A 22,369-nucleotide genomic window follows, 5' to 3' on the forward strand; every position below is an offset into this window, starting at 1 on the left:
TTTTGTACGCCAGACGCGCGCCTTTAAAAGACTCATCAGTGACTCTCCAAAAATTTAAAATACCAAATAAAGTACGAAGTCAAAGGATAAATGTACATCTGAACATAATAGACAAATCCGTTAATAGTGGTTCACGAAATCAAGAACATTTTATTTGGTATGACACAACCGTATAAGATGCTCATTAATCATGTTGATAGTAACATTCTCCTAGTAATACTACAATATCACACATATGCATATTACTACAACAGCATATAGTAGTTATTATAAAGCACAACACATCTTTATTGACTAGATAACACAACTATCCAACAACAAACAGAATGCACGACAAGCAATAAAGAACCACAAATAATTACTAGTAACCAATATAAACCCGTGAGATAGCACATCTGCTGTGAAAAATATTATAACCCTACTGCAATGATCTCTGAGGCAATGATAAAAAACAAAATTAAACAAAACACAACCATAGCTGATATAATTTTTTAATGAAACCACAAGAGGTATATAAAATAAGTATCTTGGATATTATTGAGTACATAAAAAAATAAATAACTATATCTAAAAGAACAAGTAAATATATGGACATATTAAATGGACATATTTATCCAAACACCCTATTATAAAAGGAACACGCTCCATTGTAAATATATTTACATACACGAGCAAACAAAGAAGTCTTCTCTTTAATAAAGCGATCGTCGGTACTGGCAATCTCGTTAATAATATTGTCTGCTTTATGCTGGTTGAACAGACAGTTTTTCACTGTATATCCATTTTGATCTTTATAATCTGCAAACAGTGTAGTTGAGGTGGTTGGTAAAAAATTCTGTATTGAGTAGATAAATATTGAGGAGTTTTCAACGTTTTCGCCTACAAATCCTGCAGACCATCCCTCATTACGGAGGGCGCCATTTGCACCTGAGGAATCGCAGCATACGGCTGTCCAGTAGTGATCAGGTACATTCACTCTTCCATTACTTATGGACCTAGAATTGCTCGGTAAGACGCCTGTAATATAATAACGTCTTGCTCCTACAAAATTACAATACTTTTTTGAGATGTTATAGAGAGTGTTTTCAAATTTATTCCATATTCCTTGATTAAATGAACGGACTTGAGGTGCAATATTAGTTAAAGTATTTGTCGATTTTCTACTATCGTTAGTTTCGCAATGGTATAGCTGTGGATTTAAATGTCCCCTATCAAAACCGCTACCTGTATAGTCGACATCTACTGCTTGTTTTCCCCCGAATGTTGCTATATTGTTGTTTGCTTTGTTGATTTGTACCATACTTGGATTTATTTGATTTGCTAGTTGAGGCTCAACAAACCAACCATTATAGCGACTGCCGCACTTATCAAACGACAATGTGTATGCGCTATAGTACGGAATTCTGTTTGTTGTGTCATATTCAGTAGCGTAATAATATTGGTTACCAAGTCGTTGACAGATTTGAGTTGATCCGACCAGTCCTTTCAACATTGGTGCAGTCTTCTGGTAGAAAAACTCATCAATACATTTTGTAAAATTTGGCGATACTTCTAGTTTTACAAAATTAAAAGATAGGAAAATGACAACGGTTCCAAATACTTTCATCATTGTGAACAATGTATCGCCTGAAATGAACAACACGAATTAATAATATTGTGAAGCATGGTACATAAAAATTATTCAGTATCCAGTTTTCTTATTATTTCTGTGTAAAGACCTTTTGGTTTTGTTCGGGTGTTATTACCCCTGAATGTTTTAATTTGAGAGTAATTTAAATATATTTCAAACTGATACATCATAAAAGCATGGGTCTTCTGATAATGAAAGGATGTACTTTACCTAAAAATTATTATCTGTACGTGATATTATGCAAACCAAAATTATTGTGTTTACACTTATAGAGTCTAGCTAGAGATATCATACAATTTCAGAATCTGTTTAAATTCAGCTATATTATGACACAGAAGACCATTATGTAAAGCGGAAGTATCTAATTCTGGTCTGCATTCCACAGAAATGTACAATGAAACCATGTGGAATAGACATAGAAAAAGATTTCTATGCCGTAGTGAAATGTACCCCGCGCCCTATAAATGAAGAATAAGATTGTGTGTCACAATGTGTAATTGTGGTATGATGGTAAATATATAGTACGGTAAAAGACTCACAACACTAAAATGGTCAAATGAAAATCACGGTATCATGAGGTAAATTACACATGATGGCAAACAATCTTACCAAGTATGAAAGTTTTCTGGCTGATGATTTCAGAAGAGCTGCATTAATAAGGTGACATTAATACAATACTTCAAAGAATAGTAAAAGTACCATAACTCCCGTAAAATAGTCAGACCAAAATGACGATATATGGCCATCAATCCTACTTAGTATGAAAGCTTTGTGTCAAAACGGTCTCAGAGTAGTTGAGTTGACAAGGTATTATTATCACAACACTTAAAAAAATAGCCAAAGTCCCTTTACTCCCGTAAAAAAGGTCGAATAAAAATGACGATATACTATGGTCAACTACACATGATGATAAAACTTGGAACAAATTTTAAAGACATTAAAAGTTGAGTCAACGTTAATGCAACTTTAATTTTATAATAATACAAAAAAAAATGTGATATTTGCAGCTCTCGGCGGGGGCTAGTCCGATGTTCTCTGACGTCTGAGAAATAAAATATTCTACATCAGTAGGTAAATGTACATCGTCATTCAAGAAAGTATTCAAGGGATCATTAGTGAAATAAAAGCTGCCATTTCGTTTGATTACCAGGACTTATTTCTTGTCCGATTAAACCTGTGCTAATGACTGTCCATTTTACTTTGAGAGTTGTACAAGTACACAGTCAACTCCGGTTTTGTTGGTTTTTATTTGAAAAAAGAGGTACGTATGACAATCTCTTTACGCCAAAGACTGCGAGGAAGACATGTAGGTATTATCTTGAAAGGTCAATCTTTTGCAGCTATCCTACATTCTTCCCAACCAATTTACATTTCGATTTTTCATCTGATCAATCGGTTTCTAATTTATTTTGTTTAAAGTTATGTTTGCTTGATTGCTTTTTAACGAGAATACGAGAGTAGTGGCAGATTATTCAATCATGTTGTGAATATTTCCGTAGGAAAATTGTTCTAAGAAAACAAGTGGGCTTTGGTGATCATGGCTTCTAGGAATTAAATTTCTTTAAACGGTACGACGAAATGTACTTTTCAACCTTATGTTCTAAATATCGGGACACTTTGGAACGTTTAAAGAATACATCAACCAAATTAATTGTTTGGATATTTCAGGACGTTCTTTATATACTTATATAGATTTTCGTAAGTCAAAATCATGAATAATGTCATTGCCTGCGGCAAAATCAGAAGAATATTTTTTTTAGTTTTTAACCAAAGTGGGGTTTCCCTAGATTCATCAGCTGTTTGCTAAGAAAGTGTTACGATAAAACGCCTCTAGAATGTGTGATAGCAGAACATTTTCTTGAATTAAAAAAAATGCATTTGAGCGCGTAGGGAAATAAATTAAAGTTCCATCGAAAGGCAACTCAAGGCCTGTCACTCTATTTATATACTAATGTGACACATGGCTTTGTAGTAATGACTAGATGTTGTGCCAAATATAAGGCTGTGACAATCTATCCCTTGGAGTAGAAAACTCTTACTGTTTCCAATAATTCAAATCATAAACAGTAAATGTTCAGCTAAATGAACATATCAATGATATTTCGTGTCAACAAAATTATAATGCTGAATAAAAGGCTGGTGATTCAACAGGGTTGAAACGTCCATACGCGCTGTCATTGACACAAGTGGTTGTAAAAACCCATCACATATACCAGGCTTATAATTTTGTAATTAAAGTCCTCCTTAATTTACCTCCTTTTCTCATTTCTACTATTACAGAATCCATACGGGTTGACAGATTAAAAAACAAGCGCAAAATTATGTAAACGGATAAATGACATGCAATATAAATAAGTCACATTGTATAAAAAGTTAAAAGTTATAGGTCAAAGTACAGTTTTTAACACGGAGCATGGCTCACACCGAACAACAAGCTATAAAGGGCCCTAACATGACTAGTGTAAAACAATTCAAACAGGAAACCCAAAGGGTTTAATCTATATAAAAAAGAGAAACGAGAAACACTTATGAACCACACTAACAAACGACAACCACCGAACAACAGGCTCCTGACTAGGGATAGGTGCATACAAATTACAGCGGGTTGAAACGTTTTAACAGGCGCCCATTTTCATCTTAACCTGAGAAAGTAGCATAACATTACAACATAAAAAGACACACTATAAAATATCAATTGAAATGGCTTAACTCGATCAAAAAGACATTTAAACAAAAACAAGTAAACATATAATGAACAAATGACACAATATAAATACAATATTAAAACGTAGGTGCCTATATACCATTATAGGAAGTTATAAAAAATATGTAGGAAGAGTGTCAATAAGACAACTATCACCTGCGACAAAATGGTGTTAAATAATACAACGTTCATAGGTAAATTCAAATAAGAAAATTTTTGCTGTTAGGAGTATGAAATTAAACAGTTTTTACAAAATTAATAAATTTGTTGTTCAGAGTACGAGTACAGAAGTGAAAATATCATCAAAGGTTGTACATATTAAAAATAGTGAGACGAGATATAACACAAAATAAGAAAACATTGAATAACAGAAATGCATTACAAATTGTGTCAACAGGTCAAATTAACACGAAAGTACGATTGACAACTTTTTGGAATTTTGGATCCTCAATGCTCTTCAACTGTGTACTTGTTTGACTTTATAATATTTTGATATGATCGTCACTGATGAGTCTTGTGTAGACGAAACGCGCGTCTGGCGTACTAAATTATAATCCTGGTACCTTTGATATTTCTTGAGAGTACTTGCAGTAAATGAAAGCTAGTTAAAAGCCAAAAATAATTAACAATAAGAAAATCATGCACCAGAGACTAAAATAAACTGTTCACACAGAGACATGTCTCGCCTTTTTGATATTTTGATAGTAAAATGCAAATATTGAAATTAAAATAGCAATACCAGTCTATGGAAGAAGCGAATCGATATAAACTTTTCTTATATCAACGAGCGATATTGTATTATATTAACGAGCGATATTGTATTATATCAACGAGTTGCATTGTGGGAAATTTCAGACGAATTTTAGCATTTGTACGAAGAAAGGCAGATTTTTGGTATAAAGTAATGACTCTTTTCTTAAAACAGGGTGACATTTAACACGACATTCGTCTGCTGTATAATTTTCTATGAATTATTTTATGTAATAACAAGCAAGGTGTATTTAAACGAGAAAATTGGATTGTTGGATAAATGAAACATAAAAGTGCGATTTATCATTTGTAGATGTACACATTCAATAAATATCATGTAGCAAATTCAGTGGAATGCAATTGAGATGAATTCATTTGTTTGCTAAGCCAAAATCACCTATAAGTCAAAGATACTACTATATAATTTCGAAAATTTTGCCCTATTGATAGTTGAAAGTGTTAACAAGCTGTCCAGTCTATTGTTTTCAATCACATGGTTTAACCGACTAATTCTACTTGAAGTGATGATGCAATGGCGGAATTTAAATGCGGTTGTAAATAGTCTACCTACCTATTAGATTCTAATATAGGTCCAGTGGCGGATCTAGGGGGGTCGGGGGTTGGAAACCCCCTATTTTTGCCGATCAATGTATTTGAATGGGGAAATATGGTTTGAACCCCCCTTTTATCCTGGGTTTGGAACCTCCCCCTTTTAAAAACGGATGGATCTCTCCTTGAGAACCCACTGCTATAGCCTAGCCACATGGGTAATATCGAAATAGACAAAAAATATCATTACTTAAAAGAAAAAAAAACATTCATTCAAACAATCCAATCCAATACAGCTCAAAATTACGAATATTCAAATGGTAAAATAAACATTCCAAACAAATTAAAATGTACAAATGCTGATGTCCCGAACTTTGAAGATACCAAATGAGTAGCCTCAGACTATAAATTAAACAACTTCAGATACAATGAAAATCAAAAATCTTGTCAAACAGAAAATGTATTCATTATTAACATAGAAAAAAATATTGAAAAGGAAAACAGTTCTTTTCGGATATCAAAGACTTTTCGCGTTGGTATATCGATATCTCCATGAACATAATCAGCTCGCCGCGTGGGCATTCCGATGTATTGTTGCCACAGAGATTTGACTTTTGTTTTTGACTAGTAATCGATCGTATAAATACGCGAACATTTCTTAGTGCAAAATAACAATCCGAATCGCTTGTTATAAATTCGTTTCTTCAATGAATATTAAAAAAATTAGAAAACAAAAAAATAAAATGTAAATGTCTGTTGACGTTAGAAATGTGTATACATCTTTTCTATATTTATAAATTTAGATCGTTCAGTGCTGTGTATTTAGTATGTTTATTGACGTAATCGTTCTTGTACCATCATAACTGTCGTTACCGTTTAAGCTTTAGAAGTGTGCTAGTTCATATTGCATTTTACAAAAGATTCAGCACCCAAATGACGTTTTTAGAGGACTGGGAAGCAGTTATTTATAATGAGAAATTTTAAAGATTTATAGATATAAGAAGATGGTGCATGAGTCCGAATGAGACAACTTACCATCAAAGAAATAATTAGTTTCAAGTAAACCTTTATAGATCAAAGTAGGGCCTTAAACACGGAGCATTGGCTCACAGCGAAAACCACGCTATATAGGAACCAAAAAATTACTAGTGTTAAACCATTCAAACAAGAAAACCAACGGTCTAATTTGTATATAAAAAAAGAGATTCAAAAGTACAGGTCAAATTTTGTCGAATCAATCTGAAGGAGGACCGTATGATTCATCTTTGTCACAAGTTATAGTTTCATTGTTATCAATAAAGAAAATCTTCAATGCATGTGTTGCGAGCATATCAGATATATATTGTTTCTGTGCCTTTATTATTAAATTTGCTAAATTTTATATATGTGAACAATAAGTTTGATACTTAGCTATTTGATTACGACATTGTTTATTTAACCCAATCGGTACTGGCATTTTCAAATTTTGATAATGGTGGATTGAATCTGGTTTTACAGCGCTAAACCTCTCACGTGTATGGCATTCTCATCAAATTTTGTCATATTTACAACGATGCGTGATCAAATCAGACATAATAGGCAAAATTGTCAAAATATGGGTACAGCAGTCAAATATTAATACTAATAAGTACTAATATTGATATAACAAAAACACCGCTATGATATTTTAAAAGGATCGCATTGATATTAGAACTAATAGCATTTGAATATTGATGTATATAGGACACAGCACTTCAAATTTTACACGGACATAAACGTTTGCTTCTAACTAACTTCTGAATTTATATTTAGACTCAATTGTTGTTTATATTTGAACAAAAAGTTTTAAAGTGAGTATTTTCTTAATTTTTCGTTGCCGAAAACAACATTTTCCGCATGGAATGTCTGCATATTTACAATTGATATTAGACAATATCGCTATGTGATATAAGAAAAGTTTTTATCGATTCGCTTCTTCCATAGTTTGAATACTTTGACATGTAAGCTAGCCAAAATATTCAAAGTCAATGAAGTTTGACTGAAGGTACAGGGTAGATTAATCTCCATGGAAATGAGATGAGCCAATGCTTATATATATGCATACAAAATATCATTGACCTACCACTAGTGTTTCCGTATTAACTGATCTGATCACAAACTAATACAAGTAAGCTAATGAAAAGTTTCAAAGTCAATAGACCATGATTGAGGTATGGGACCAAATAATTCCTCATGGAAACGAGATGAGACAATTCTAATACAACTACATACCATATACCATTGACATACCACTAGTGGTTTACCTTAAGGGCATACGATACAGTTACAGGGGAGGTAATGACGTTGCTAACGTAAAATGTTATTTTTGCGACGTCAAACTGTGACATATCGGGAAAAGATGCATTTTTCGACTGATTTTTATCATTCAAACTGATTTAATTTGAAAACGAGTTCATGGACCCCTATTTTTCAAAACAGCAATTTGTTTCATTTTGCAGGGAGATTATGTGACCCAAATTTTATAAAACTGTAAATAGAGGATTTTTTTTAATTTTGATAAACATGCAGCAAAAAATGACGTACTTTCCTCAATTCATGAACATTTGATAAATATTAGTTATTTCTGAATAAAAAATGCATAATTTTTTAGGATACTTATAAAATACAGAAATTACCGATTATTTAACAAAAAACAATTTGTGTTTATCTTTTATAACAAAAAAGTTATGTCTTTCTTTCGAAAAAGACTTTACGGCAACAAATCTGAATTTTGAGCAAATATACAAAATTTCGACCTCATTTTACTCAAAAAGTAGCACATGAAAGTATATTTTTTATTACATATTTGATTTAATCAGGTAAAAAATAGCCTATATGCAAATTTTCACGAACTTGTAAATACAGGATCAAAACTGTATCGTATGCCCTTAAACTGACTTAATCACAAACTAATAAATTGTTGACGCGGCCGCTGACGCCGGAAACAGTATACCTTTGTCTCGCTTTTTGAGTCCGTCAAAGCGAGACAAAAACTGCATTACAGATACAGAATTTGGAATTAACTAAAAACAATTCATTAGAAAAGCTAGAAAAGAATGGTTGTCAGTTTTAATAATATTATTTACTATTTCCCTAAACGTTGAACATAACAATATCAAAAATGGAAACATATTTCTTTGTATTCGTGTTATTTTGGAAGTTTTAGAAAAGAATGCAAACAATATAAAAAAAGAGAAACACTCTACTGTGCGATTCTACTTTAAAAAAAGTTAAATATGGGTTTATACGGCACTTTAAATGTTTAACTATAGTTGTATCCTTTTTACCTCGTTTTTTATGGTGTAACTACTACCTTTAAAACACAAAAGAGGATAATTGGTACCGTTATTTTACCCCATTATAATAACCTTCTTTTCTATAATCTGTTTAGCATTTATTTGATTTGGTATATGAAAACACATAAACGCAATGTATTGACTAAAAGAAACATCTTCGAGTATCACGAAGAAGAGTTGCGAATTTTACGGAGACCTACGTTAATGTGCTGTAGCAATCAAAAGAAACAATTAATAAATACATAACATTTAGAGGTCAGCAAGCATCTGTATCGAATAGTAAAAGGTCTCGAAACTAGACGATAAACATAAAAAATTCATGAATATAAAATAAAGGTAACATGTTAATAAAGACAACTGCTGACCGGGTTCCTGTACTTGGAAAAGCGAAGTAATTTTTTATGTCGTGATCAAACAGTCCAGCGAATACTCCAAACTCCCCTTTTTATATCAATCATTGCATTACTGTGAAGAATGCACGCCTTTTGCACGCGTGAAGAATAAATAATTATAATTTGACCTTCATTTTCCATTTGAAAAAAATTCTCTTGTAAAATTAAATTGAAATGATTGATCTTCCACTTATATTAATTATTCTTTGATTCTTAAAGAATGATAAAACAAACATTTGATAAATGTCATACTAAAAGTTCACTAACATTGACTAATGAGGAAAAACTTACCGTTAGTTTTCCTGTTTGAATGATTAGAGAAAATGTAATGACGTTAATTTCACAGCAGTGTTTTTTTTATTTAAGATAATTTTTCACCCACCCCTTCCGTCCAAAAACGGACATGCGTTGTTAATCTACGTATGAGTATATACAATTAAATAGGTATGTAAATGCATCATCAACATGCTATCATGTGCACTTCCTTTAACATGCTTAACAAAGTGCGTTGCTTATTTAGGAAAATAACTTTCTAAATCATTTAAAAATTCAGAAATTTTATATGGTTTTAAGGAAAATCATTTTCATTGCTACTCTTCATCTCAAATTCACAACGAGGCCTTCGACATAGAGCATACACTCTCAACTCACTGCAGTAAGTGTAAGAGGAGTTACAAGAATAAGCTCATAGAAAAGGTTCCCTGTTTAGTAGAAATTGAGGAGAGTCGATAAACCTTATAAAAGAGAGGCAAAAGATAACAAAGAAATGTTCACACTCACAAGCCGAGGACAAACTGACAAAGTCATGACCAAAACAAACAAGAGTATACACGCTGAAATGTCTCGCCTGCATTACTGACCACTGATTTTGTGTTGAAAGTCTTAAAGGTACTAAAATCTTTACAGAAACTTAACATTTCGAAAGATCTATGACAATGAGGATAAGGTCAGACAGACATACACACCTTACATTTTTTTATACACCAAATATAGTTGACATATTGTGTATGCTAATTAAAAAACAGACCAAAACAAAAAAACTTAACATTGGCCACTGAACCATAAAAATGAGATCAAGGTCAGATGATACCTGCCAGAGAGACATGTACACCTTACAATCATTCCATACACCAAATATAGTTGACTTGCGTATGGTACTTGAAAAACTGACCAAAACACAAAACTTATCATTGACCAATGAACCTTGAAAATGAGGTCAAGGTCAGATTAACTCTTCCAGACTGACATATACCCATTACAATAATTTCATACACCAACTATAGTTCACCTACTGCTTATAGTATTCGAGAAACGGACATAATCACGTAACTTTAACATTGATCACTGATCCATGAAATGAGGTCCAGGTCAGGTGAACTGTGTCAGATGGACATGAAGACATTTCAAGGAACCCATATTCTAAATATAATTGTCCTATTACTCATAATAAGTAAACAATTCACATGTGAAATTTTTTTTTTTTTTAAATCGCTGAACCATTAAAATGAGGTCAAGGACAATGTACATATGTTTGACGGACACTTCGTAACATAAAGTATCTGCATACAAAATATGAAGCATCAAGGTATTCTACCTTCTGAAATATAAAGCTTTATACAAATAGTTTACGCCGCCGCCACCGGATAGTAATACCTTTGTCTCGCATACTGTGACTTTCGTCGCAGACGAGACAATAACTACGAAAAGAAAAACAACAGTTCACAAAACTCAATATAGAAAACTAAAGCCTATGCAGTATATAATGAAATGATATTAATCTAATATGCTAACTTGCACCGGTTCTAAGGCCAGACACAGTTGATATATCACTTGTCTAACCCCAAAAAACAAATAATTATGAATTCAGCTGAGCAAGTCATAAAAAGCGATATACCTCTCAACAAGCAAATACTATGCAAGGTAACAGCATAACAAAAACTGAATTTTCTAAATATCCATTAAGTTGTGCCAGTGGACGTTACACAGACAAAAATCAATCAACCTTATTTGACTTCTAGGACAATTAACTGAGGAACGAACAAAATTATACTCCATGCTTCTTTGTATAATATTATGTTATATATATATCATAATATCATTGTGTTGTGGAAACTTCAGTAGATTTTTCATAATAAATATATTCATACATTCTCGAAATCTCCACTATATTTGTGCTTGAACTTGTACAGACATCCGTCTAGTGTTGAAGACAGTATGCTGGACTTCAAATAACTGTCTAGATATTTGTGTTGTTTGGTTATATATTGTTCCATTGATCAATATTGTATTAATTAGATTTGACTTAAATGGAAGGTATTGCTGTTCAATTTCAATCAAAATGAGCTAATTACAGGACAGTGAAGTACGCATCACGTTTTGCCAATACAATACTACTTGCCAACTGGCATAACTTTCGATAGAAAATTAAAAAAAAAAAGCTACAAAAGGAAACGATAGGGTGGACATGATTTAACCAGTACATATCCTTTCTTCCGAGCAGGATGTAAATACAACAAAGCAGTCACGATTTGACAAAATATATTGTTATGTGACAAACATGAGAAAAGAAATAATGTTTAATTTTTAATACGTAATATATGTATGTCGGTTAACCAGTCAGATAATGTGTAAAATATTTTATAGAATGACGTCCGGTAAATTTCATACAGGATGAAACATTTTTAAAACGTTTTTATTTGATGTGAATTTCAAATTTCGTTACATACAAGATGATTTCATCGAGCTATGTGTTACTATAAACTGTTCAAGTGGAAAAATGTCAAGACTCTAAATATTTTGTTAATCATGTGTCAATTGACCCCCGACTTTTGTGTATTTTTAATACTTTTCCCTCTTGCCAAACAGATAAAAATCCTTCCTATGTAGATACACTGATATTTCTTCAATGTATCTTAGTTTTTTTTTTGTTTTTTTTTTACTAGCGATTGCATTTGATATTGGCTTCAGAAAGTGCAATCCTGTCAAATAATTTATGTATGAATCGGGAATATTTTGAATTCTGAAAGAACGCTGAATTTCTTAACATGTAAATGCATGTTGGTATGCATCTGAAACAGCTTTACATAAAGTAAACGTTTAGATCTTTCCAACTGCGAGCCTAAAACGCTAGCTTTACAGTTGTTCGTAAACACACGTTCAAAAGCACTTAAACAATCAACTTGTAATGGCTGAATGGCCTTGTTTTCGTCTGCTGGAAGAACAATTAAGTTTATTTGTGTTTATTCTGCCCATTCCAATATACATACAGGTCATGTCTGTTCACGAGAAGAATTTTCTGATCCCGTGGTAGCTTGTGCCGAAGGAAATGAGTAAGATAATTATAAAGAGCTTAAACTATAAATTGAACAAGTCATGTTTGTTCACACAAGAAGACAAATATGAAAAAAACTTGAGACACGTGCCAAATCACGTGTTTACGTTATATCCATTTGTGCAAGTTTAACCCTCAATTCTTCCACCTTAGGAAAGTTATCACACAAGAAATAAAACCAATGTTTTGTGACTGGTTTATCGTGCTTTCGCTTGCCAAGGCTTACAGCATATTGACTTGATAACGTACACAGTTCATTTATTGTGTAATTATATCCGTTTCAACAGCATATCATTATACATTTGGTCAATTTTTCTGATTGATTTTGATCCAGGGTTGTATTTTGTCCTCTTCTCCCTTTCGTAGGATTTCTTTTTTTCACTCTATCGCGTAGTTTGCTATCAGGAGTCTTGAATTTCGTGAATGCATGCTTCCTTAAAGGATATTCTCTTCGAAACAACTGCCTCGTATGCAATTATCATTTTTCTTCATAGTTCATCTCTATTTCTTCTTCTTCTTTTCCATACAGAATAATATAACAAATTAAACACACGATAATCTTTCTTATTGCAAAGTATAGGCTTTTGGAGCAAATATCTGAATTTCATGCATATATAATTCGTTGCACAGCATCTGCCTATCGGAAAATGTTACATGTAGCATTTATGAGTCGAGAAATACAACAATTTGAAAACAAATTCAAATATGCTTGTAAGTTTATAGAATCTATTTTTGTTATTCTAGATTATTTTTTCCCCGAAAATACTCCAACACAATTTTTAACAAACTTTTTTATAGACAAAGAACAACTTTTTAATTACAAAAGAAACATTCAAAAACTAAAACCCTGACCGAAGATAACTAACTTGACACAGATTCCCAAAAATTATATATCAAACTAATTAGTCTTTTCATATAAACAAGGATATCATGATAAGATACTTCTGGTTTGAAATAGTCAGTTCGAATTTCAATTGACTTCTAATCAGTTTTCTTTTCACTGATTCCAAAGATATACGATTTATATGTCTTTGCTTTTGAAATAAGGAAAATAATCGACTTATAAAGCCAAAGTTTCACATGAAAAAAAGGAAATGTGATGCATTCCATTTCGTTATTACATTCATAAACAAGATGCTGAAAGAGGGACAGCAAACTGGATTTCCCTAGAGAGGTGAATTTGAAAAGTTGCGCAAGTATGGACACAACATATAAGCTGAAAAACAGCTCTCCATTTGGTTTGTATTTGAATATTTGACACAGCATAGGTATGTGACACAAAACGTGGTCATAGAAAACTGAAAAAAAAATGAAATTAGACATTTATTTTACTAGTATAATTATGTTCCAATATTGCAAGTACATCGTTAGAAACACAATATCAAAGAACCCCAAGAATTCATTTTTTTATAATTACTTTTAAATCATTTAATAAAACTGTTCAAAAGGATAAACTCAAAATAAACATAAGAAATAGAAATTATTTATTAATTTCTGCTCAAATGAAAATAAATCAGATTTATATAATAAAACATTTTTTTCAAAGGGAAATAATTCAAGTTTATATAGTTAAATTACATTTTGCAACTCAACAACAACAACAAAAAACAAGCTAAAGTAGTGAAAATTGAACTTGGCCGTCATTTAGTTTCAGGAAACAAACATTTCTAAATTTTAACAGATTTCGTCAAAGCGTTTTCATGTTCATGAACAGACACTGTTTGTCTTCAGGTTCATTATAACCTTTGGCAAAATTTGGCATTTACATCTGTCCACAAATTTTAGTCTGAGAACAGACAAACCGGAAGCAATAATCAATCTTCATGTTCATACAAAGCCCTTTGAACGTTTCATTATCCTTCAGCTACATATATATATATATATATATGAATATCATCTGTTCAGTTTTTCCATCTTTGTGCAATGATATTCAACACTTTTTAGTGTTTTGTTTTCCATCTATTTATCGGTATTGTTACACAATCTTTCAGACTCATATATATAATATATATATATATATATATAACAATGGATTGTATTGTCCACCAACTTTCTTATTAGACAAACTCACCTGGTCGGAATTTCAAAACCAACTTCCTAACTGTGTATTGCTAATTGTTTAGGGGCCAGCTTAAGGACTCCTCCTGGTGCGGGAGATTCTCGCTGCATTGAAAACCCATTGGTGGCCTTTTGGCTGTTGTCTGCTCTATGGTCGGGTTGTTGTCTCTTTGACACAATCCCCATTTACATTCTCAATTTCAATTCCTACTTTATACTTGCACGGCTTCTTTTTAAGACTGGATTACTAGTATTCGTATTTTCATCTACACATTTCCTCAGTGATTGATATAATCTTGCATCCAGTTCATGTTAAGTTATGGGCATAGAAAACTCTAGAGGAAAGAACCGAATACAAGATAATATCTAAACGTTTCAGAAACCAAAATGTGGACTTCTATGCACAATGCAATGCAGAAGAGCTTACCGGATATAGTGCGCAGTTGTTTCTCAGTTATATAACTACTCTGGAGCTCATAAAATGAAGCATTATAATCAACATTATTGTCATCCAGGATATATAATTTTATTTTTACCATCGTAATGAAAAAGCACACACAAACATACCAAAACACTTGCCCTAATTGACCTTTCCCTTGAAAATCGATAAAGCGAAGGTTTGTTTTGTCAACATTATCCCATGATAATGCTTATGTTTTTCTAATGTTGTCTCGTGCTCATCAACCCAAAATGCATACATGTTATACCAATATTAAAACATAAATATAAAACCATATCCACATTTTGGTAATTATTGGTGGGAGAGGGGGGAACTTATTAAGAACCTCATCAATCCAAACAGGCAATACATTGCTGACCAAACATAGTCCTTAAACCAATCAACACTTGGATATTGAAAGAATGAGGATGTATCACATGTACTTCCGCCGAAGATATCAACCAATGAGGTTATACACATATCAGTGATTGATATAATCTTGCATCACGTTCATGTTAAGTTATGGGCATAGAAAACTCTATAGTCCATACAGCATTTTTGCAGGCCAATCTCAAATTACACCACTAGCAAGGCTTGCCTTAAGGAACAGTATTCCCAATACTCAAAACAAAAATATCTTCAGCACTTTTATTAAATATTATTCCTTAATAACTTTAAAACGCTACTAAACATTTAATACACAGTTCTTTAAAAATAGTTCACAATTCAATAAATTCTCACGAATTTGACCACATACAGACTTAAAAGTTGAGTTAAGCTGGGTTAAGGCAATGAACTCCTATCAAAATGAATATTTTCATTATTTTGATAATGTCTTTAGCACGTAGAAACCTTGTAAGCAAAGTGACTTCACCTCCAAGTGTAAACTATGCTGGCTTGTCTCTTTCTTTACTGTTGTTGAATCAATCACACTCTTATACTTCCTAATCAGGAACATAGACAATTGTATTTCCGCTTGATTCTTCACACGTCTGCTGAAAATATATTAACCAATAACAAGATGTTTGTTTGTACTTAAGACAGCATTAGTCACACTTTGAAAAGGAAAAATCCCTTTGCCTACAATTCACGTGGAAAACCACTAGGTAATCAGTGTCCCTCGAACTGTAGACAAAGAAATCTAAATTAAAAAATTTAACAATCATACATAAAGTTTAAGTATACATTTGTACTAGTATACAAAATAAATATATTTATTAAATAAAACAAAACAAAAATATATTGCAACCATTATTTAATCTCCCAAGTAATAGAATATGATTGATAATGTTTTTGTGACATTTTTCAACAGACACGTCAATGAAATATACACATCCAATAGCAAACATCATGATTTTTTTTTAGTACCGTGTCATATTGGCATATTCTGTCTTTCGCAACACAGACATACATAATTTAGTGTTTTATCCATATTTTTCCCATTCATTATTTTCCTATTTTCAAAAATCAAAACATTACTTAAATTGCAATATGTTCTCACCATATTTTGATCAGAAAAATCCTTTCCTTTTAGGTTGTTCGAACTCATTGACATGAATCATTGTGCAATGTCATATTGTTTCTCCTTCATTCATCAGCTTGTCAAAGCTGTAGGTAACACCACCTGAAAACAAAAACATTCTATTCAATTCTATGTACAAACAAACAGACCGCTGAACGCGGACCTCGACGAAGACACCTTAGAATTCAATACACACCACTCCGGAAAACACCATTAATATCAAGTGACATGTCACACTAAATTACTCCACTTTCTCGATAATTCTATTCTTTTCTAACAAATTCTTTAAAAAGCATTTTCAATAAGTATGTACGATGTAATAATCAATGAAAAGTCCACAACACTCAAAAGTAACAAAAGAAACTACTTACCCTATAAACAATTTATGATTTTCCTTTCAACTATACAGGTTTCCAAAATGGCCAGAGCCGCCACTTCCGCACATATTTATTATAGCGATATTACTTTGCCCTGCGTTTAATCGGCGCAAGGCATAACAAATATCTGACCATATGGGTTGATAGTGGGTCTCATTGGGGTCTAAGCGTGACGCGGGATTGCCTATTTTTCGTAAGCGTGAAACGTGAAAGTCAAATTATTGTGTCGTGAAAACGGGAAATTAGGTCTTGCGGGACCCGTCCCGGGAAATGACAAAAAATGAGAATTGCTTACGTACATAGTGTAAGCGGGATACGGGAATCTGACAAAAAACAGTCAGCGGGATCCGGGATCGGAACCCCCAATGAGACCCCCTTGATAATAACTACCCCAGGGTGTAAATCCCAAAGCATTTTGCCACCAAGGTCAAACATTACCATCTAGTAAGTTCTATCACACAGACGTTAATGTCTTGACGCCCCCAAGGCTAGTATTTTCAATTCAATGTTGCCACCAAGGAAAATGTAAAATATCATAAAAATTACCACCTAGGTTGTTTGCCACCAAGGCATATATAAATGAACACCTAGGTCTATTGCCACCTAGGCATAAATAAATGACCATCTAGGTCTATTGCCACCAAGGCATATATAAATGACCACCTTGGTCTATTGCCACCAAGGCATATATAAATGACCACCAAGGTCTTAAAGCCACCAAAGCTAATGTAAGTAAAAGTTAAAGAATATAGTTACTTTGCCGACAACACGTGGAGCACGACCTTCCTACAGATTGGAGATTGAAAGAATAAGGATGTATCACATGTACTTCCGCCGAAGATATCAACCAATGAGGTTTTGATAAAGGCATGTTGATTGTAAGGCGTTCAGTTTTCTCTGCTCTTAAAATCTTTCTATTTTAATAAGTCCTGGTTTTCTTACTTTTAGCCGTAATCTAAGTATGTCCCTACTGGTTTTCTGTTAGTGCCATTGTATTTGTGCGGCTTTATGGTGGCCCTATCTCTTATTTTGCATATAATTGCTTTCGTAGTTTTATATATTTTGAGGATGAGTGAATCAGCTGAATGTGTGATTGAATGTTTTTTTATTTTGCACATATGTTTTGGGGTGAGATTAACTCTCTTGTATTAAGACCAGTTACAGCAATCCTGGGAAATTGGTTAGGCTAATACTAACATTAATATGTATCTATGTAGTTTGTTAAAGTCCTCCTTTACACCATTATCAACGGTGGTGCTTCTTTTAAAGGAGGGAGTTATAAAACATACATACATGTGACATTTAGTATCAGTATCACTATCAGATTCGACCCGGAACTTGTAATTATATAATAAATGAATACTGTGTACTTTCCTCGTCATCATCAAAATTTGCAATGTCTTCATTTTCCTTGAAAATGTCTTTTCTTTTACAATATGATTAAAGCACACGACCATTATGACAACAAAGACAATCGCAATCCCTTTGTTTCCTTATGTGAATTATTAATGCTTCTAAACAAAATGATTCCACATAGGTCAAATGTACTCATATTACTTATGCATTTGTGAGAAAAAAAACCGAATTCCTTGAAAATACAAGTTCACAATTCAATTCCATTCAATATTTTAATAACAACTCACCATTTAAAAAAATATATAAACATTATAAATGAAACATTTTTACTATAAAATACAAAAGCTCAGTACAGTGTTTTGAGGGAAGATTATAGGTTAATAAGATATACAAAGAGTATATGCCACAGTGATAAAACTATAGACAACAAAAAAAAAAAAGAATTCTTTATCTTCTGTTTAGGTTCAGCAAGATTATGGTTTTTGACTCAAAGTATATTGATTGATTGATTGATGTTTGACACCACTATCAAAACATCAACATCAACAGCTTAAGTGCCTGGGCAGAACCTACACACTTTTTATAAATAAAATAGTAATTTTTGTAGCTTTCAAAGTTTTTGTTGGTATCCCGATAAAGTGAAAATCTAATTAAAACATGACACTCAAACTTCTACAATATAAACAATAACCAGCTGGTGCTCCGCAACGCGCAGCATTATACGACCGCAGAGAACGAACTCTAAACAGTTGGGGAAGTATAGACACAGCTTGATACAGCTCTAAATTTGTAATGTGATCAAATTTTTGACATAATATGAGTTTCTGACACAAAACAAATGTGAAGATCTTACAAATCTTGTGATATATTGTGCAATTAAACATTTCTTCTTCAAACTTTGCAAACATTTGGAATTTCAGAAGCTTGAAGAAAAAAAATGAAAAGTGCTACCACCCCCTTTCATGCAATTATTCCAAAACCTGACATTTCTTTATACATAATTTACAAGTAGTGTAAGGAAAGTAAATCAGAACATAACCAACATTGAATGCTAAATGTTTCCTTTACTCTACTTTTACATTGTCTTAAATGTCCATTGACCAGAAACACCTAGTTTTGTCTCCTTTATGACCCTTTTGCCTCTAATTCCAAACAAATTTGAGCAAACAAAAAACCAAATTCAATAACTATCCCTTCATGGTATGGAAACTTGTGATATAATTTCAAAAAGATTCATACACTTAAACACAAGTTATTGTTTGAAAACTACAAAAATGCTTATTTTGGGCCCCGTTTTAGACCCCTTATTCCTGCACTATTGGGACCATAACATCCAAAATCAATCCAAACCTTCTTTTAATGCTATTGAACCTTCTGATAAAAATTTAAAGAGATCCATGCGCTAAAACAAAATTTTTTGTCCGGAAACTAAATGGATCTTCGGACGACGACGCAGACGGCATGATACCATTATATACGACGCAAAATATAAAAACACCCCCTCTGTCACAATATTTTTTATGGAAACTATTTACTTCTTGTAAGTTCAAGAATATAAAAAAAGAAGATATGGTATGATTGCCACAAGAGACCAAAATAACACAGAAATTAACACGGACAGGTCACCGTACTGCCTTCAACAATGAACAAAGCCCATACCACATCGTCAGCTCTCAAAGACCCCGAAATGACAATGCAAACAATTCAAACGAGAAAACTAACGGCCTAAGCTTCCTTGGACATGTTGAAATTTGATATGTACAACTTATTGAAGTCATCTATTTTTTCTCACTATTTCACATGTATGTTGGGCTATTACCTTTTACATAACATGCAGAAAGAAGCGTAGAACACTACATTAACAAAGCACGTGATAATTCATCCACGAGTATTTGAGTAATACTATAAACATTTTTTTTTTACATGATTAACTCATATAGATCGTGCCCCCTGAATCCTTAGACATGTTAGATATTAAAAATATTAATAAATAAATAGAGTCAACAGTAAAAAAACGTTTGAAAAAAAACAATAGTTTCAGAGCAATCATCTTGCATTAAGATGAAGTGTCAACAAGCAAATTATCAACACAATATTACCTGTGATAACATGTATTATTATGTCTTATTTAACATGCATGAAAAAAAGAGGAATTATACGTTGTATTATCAAATTTGCATTTTGACCTTAAATATATGTTTATCATTTGAAACATTTGCATACTAAACGAGATAAATTTATGTATTACTGAAATATTATTACACCAGGGGTATCGATATCACAAACTAGTCAAAACATTTACTGAATTTTATCATCGGTATAAGAACATTATTCGTAAATATAGGTCAACATGCAGACTTCTTATACGTTCAGGTATTTCACATCCAATTTTTTATGGAAATATTCTTTATAAAGCACAAAGGTGTCAGTATTTACCTTAGAAACTAACAAAACCTTTGTATAGACTTATTGAGAAGGGATATAGTTACGATACTGTTGTCAGGTCATTAAAGATTGCATATTTTGGCGTTAATATTGATTCACTTATAGGGTCTTTGCATCGGAACTAAACACATTTATTCAAAAACCAGTTGTCGGCATGACACGGGTTATGTTCTTCTCATATATGTTATGATGGTATGATACTAATGATGTGCCTGATGTTCATATGATAAAATCATAATCTTTCAGTCAGTTTAATTGAAGTCTGGAGCTGGCATGTCAGTTAACTGCTAGTAGTCTGTTGTTATTTATGTATTATTGTCATTTTGTTTATTTTCTTTGGTTACATCTCCTGACATCAGACTCGGACTTCTCTTGAACTGAATTTTAATGTGCGTATTGTTATGCGTTTACTTTTCTACATGGGCTAGAGGAATAGGGGGAGGGTTGAGATCTTACAAACATGTTTAACCCCGCCGTATTTTTGCGCCTGTCCCAAGTTAGGAGCCTCTGGCCTTTGTTAGTCTTGTATTATTTTATTTTAAATTAGTATGGCGTTCTTTATCACTAAACTAGTATATATTTGTTTAGGGGCCAGCTGAAGGACGCCTCCGGGTGCGGGAATTTCTCACTACATTGCAGACCTGATGGTAACCTTCTGCTGTTGTTTTTCTATGGTTGGGTTGTTGTCTCTTTGACATATTCCCCATTTCCATTCTCAATTTTAAATATCTATTTTTTTTAATTTATCAATTGATTGATTCTTAGTTGCTTTAGGCAGCATTTTTATTTATAAATATTGGTTTCTTTTAAGACAATTGACAACGACATATGAACAAATAATTGAATTTGATTTTGTCTGGTTGAATCATAAAAAAGTGAAAAAAAGAAAACAAAAGTTTGCAATCATTCAATACACCAAATATAGATGACTCAGAATACTTATAGAATTAAATAATAGAAATGAACCAAAGAACACAAAACAAACAAGAGGCTGTCACAACGACAGCAAACCGGATTTATTAACATTTATTTGTGTCCTGGCAATATCACAAGAACCATTACTGATGAATGGTGAAAGTGAAAATCGTCAATATCAAATTTGACCTCCATTTTGTCATCAGTATCAACATATTAAAATTTGAAAAGCTTAGATTGAATGGTTCATGAGTAAATGCAACAACCTGAACGGAAACGCCATTTTACGATCTTTCAAGAACCATAACTCCTGAACGGTAAAAGTCAAAATCGTCATTATTGAACTTGACCTCTATTTTGTCATCAGTAACAACATATTAAAATTTCAAAAGCTTTGGTTGAATGGTTCATGAGAAAATGCACGGACACGACGGGAAAAACCATTTTTCAATTTTTCAAGAACCATAACTCCTGAACGGTAAAAGTCAAAATCGTCATTATTGAACTTGACCTCCATTTTGTCATCAGTAACATCATATAAAAAATTTCAGAAGCTTTGGTAGAACAGTTCATGCATAAATGCACGG

General features: G+C 32.6%; 1 protein-coding gene across 1 annotated transcript; it reads right to left on the minus strand.

The window, feature by feature from the left end:
- Positions 1-584: 584 nt before the first annotated feature.
- Positions 585-9,768, minus strand: LOC139527921 (endonuclease domain-containing 1 protein-like). Its single transcript, XM_071323599.1, has 2 exons — positions 9,631-9,768; positions 585-1,626 (listed from the first exon to the last, which is right to left on the minus strand). Exon 2 carries the CDS (start codon positions 1,607-1,609, stop codon positions 611-613), a length of 999 nt encoding a protein of 332 aa, XP_071179700.1. The 5' UTR covers positions 1,610-1,626; positions 9,631-9,768; the 3' UTR covers positions 585-610.
- Positions 9,769-22,369: the final 12,601 nt, after the last annotated feature.

The sequence above is a fragment of the Mytilus edulis genome, chromosome 6 (assembly GCF_963676685.1).
Source record: "Mytilus edulis chromosome 6, xbMytEdul2.2, whole genome shotgun sequence".
In the NCBI taxonomy this organism is placed as follows: domain Eukaryota; kingdom Metazoa; phylum Mollusca; class Bivalvia; order Mytilida; family Mytilidae; genus Mytilus; species Mytilus edulis.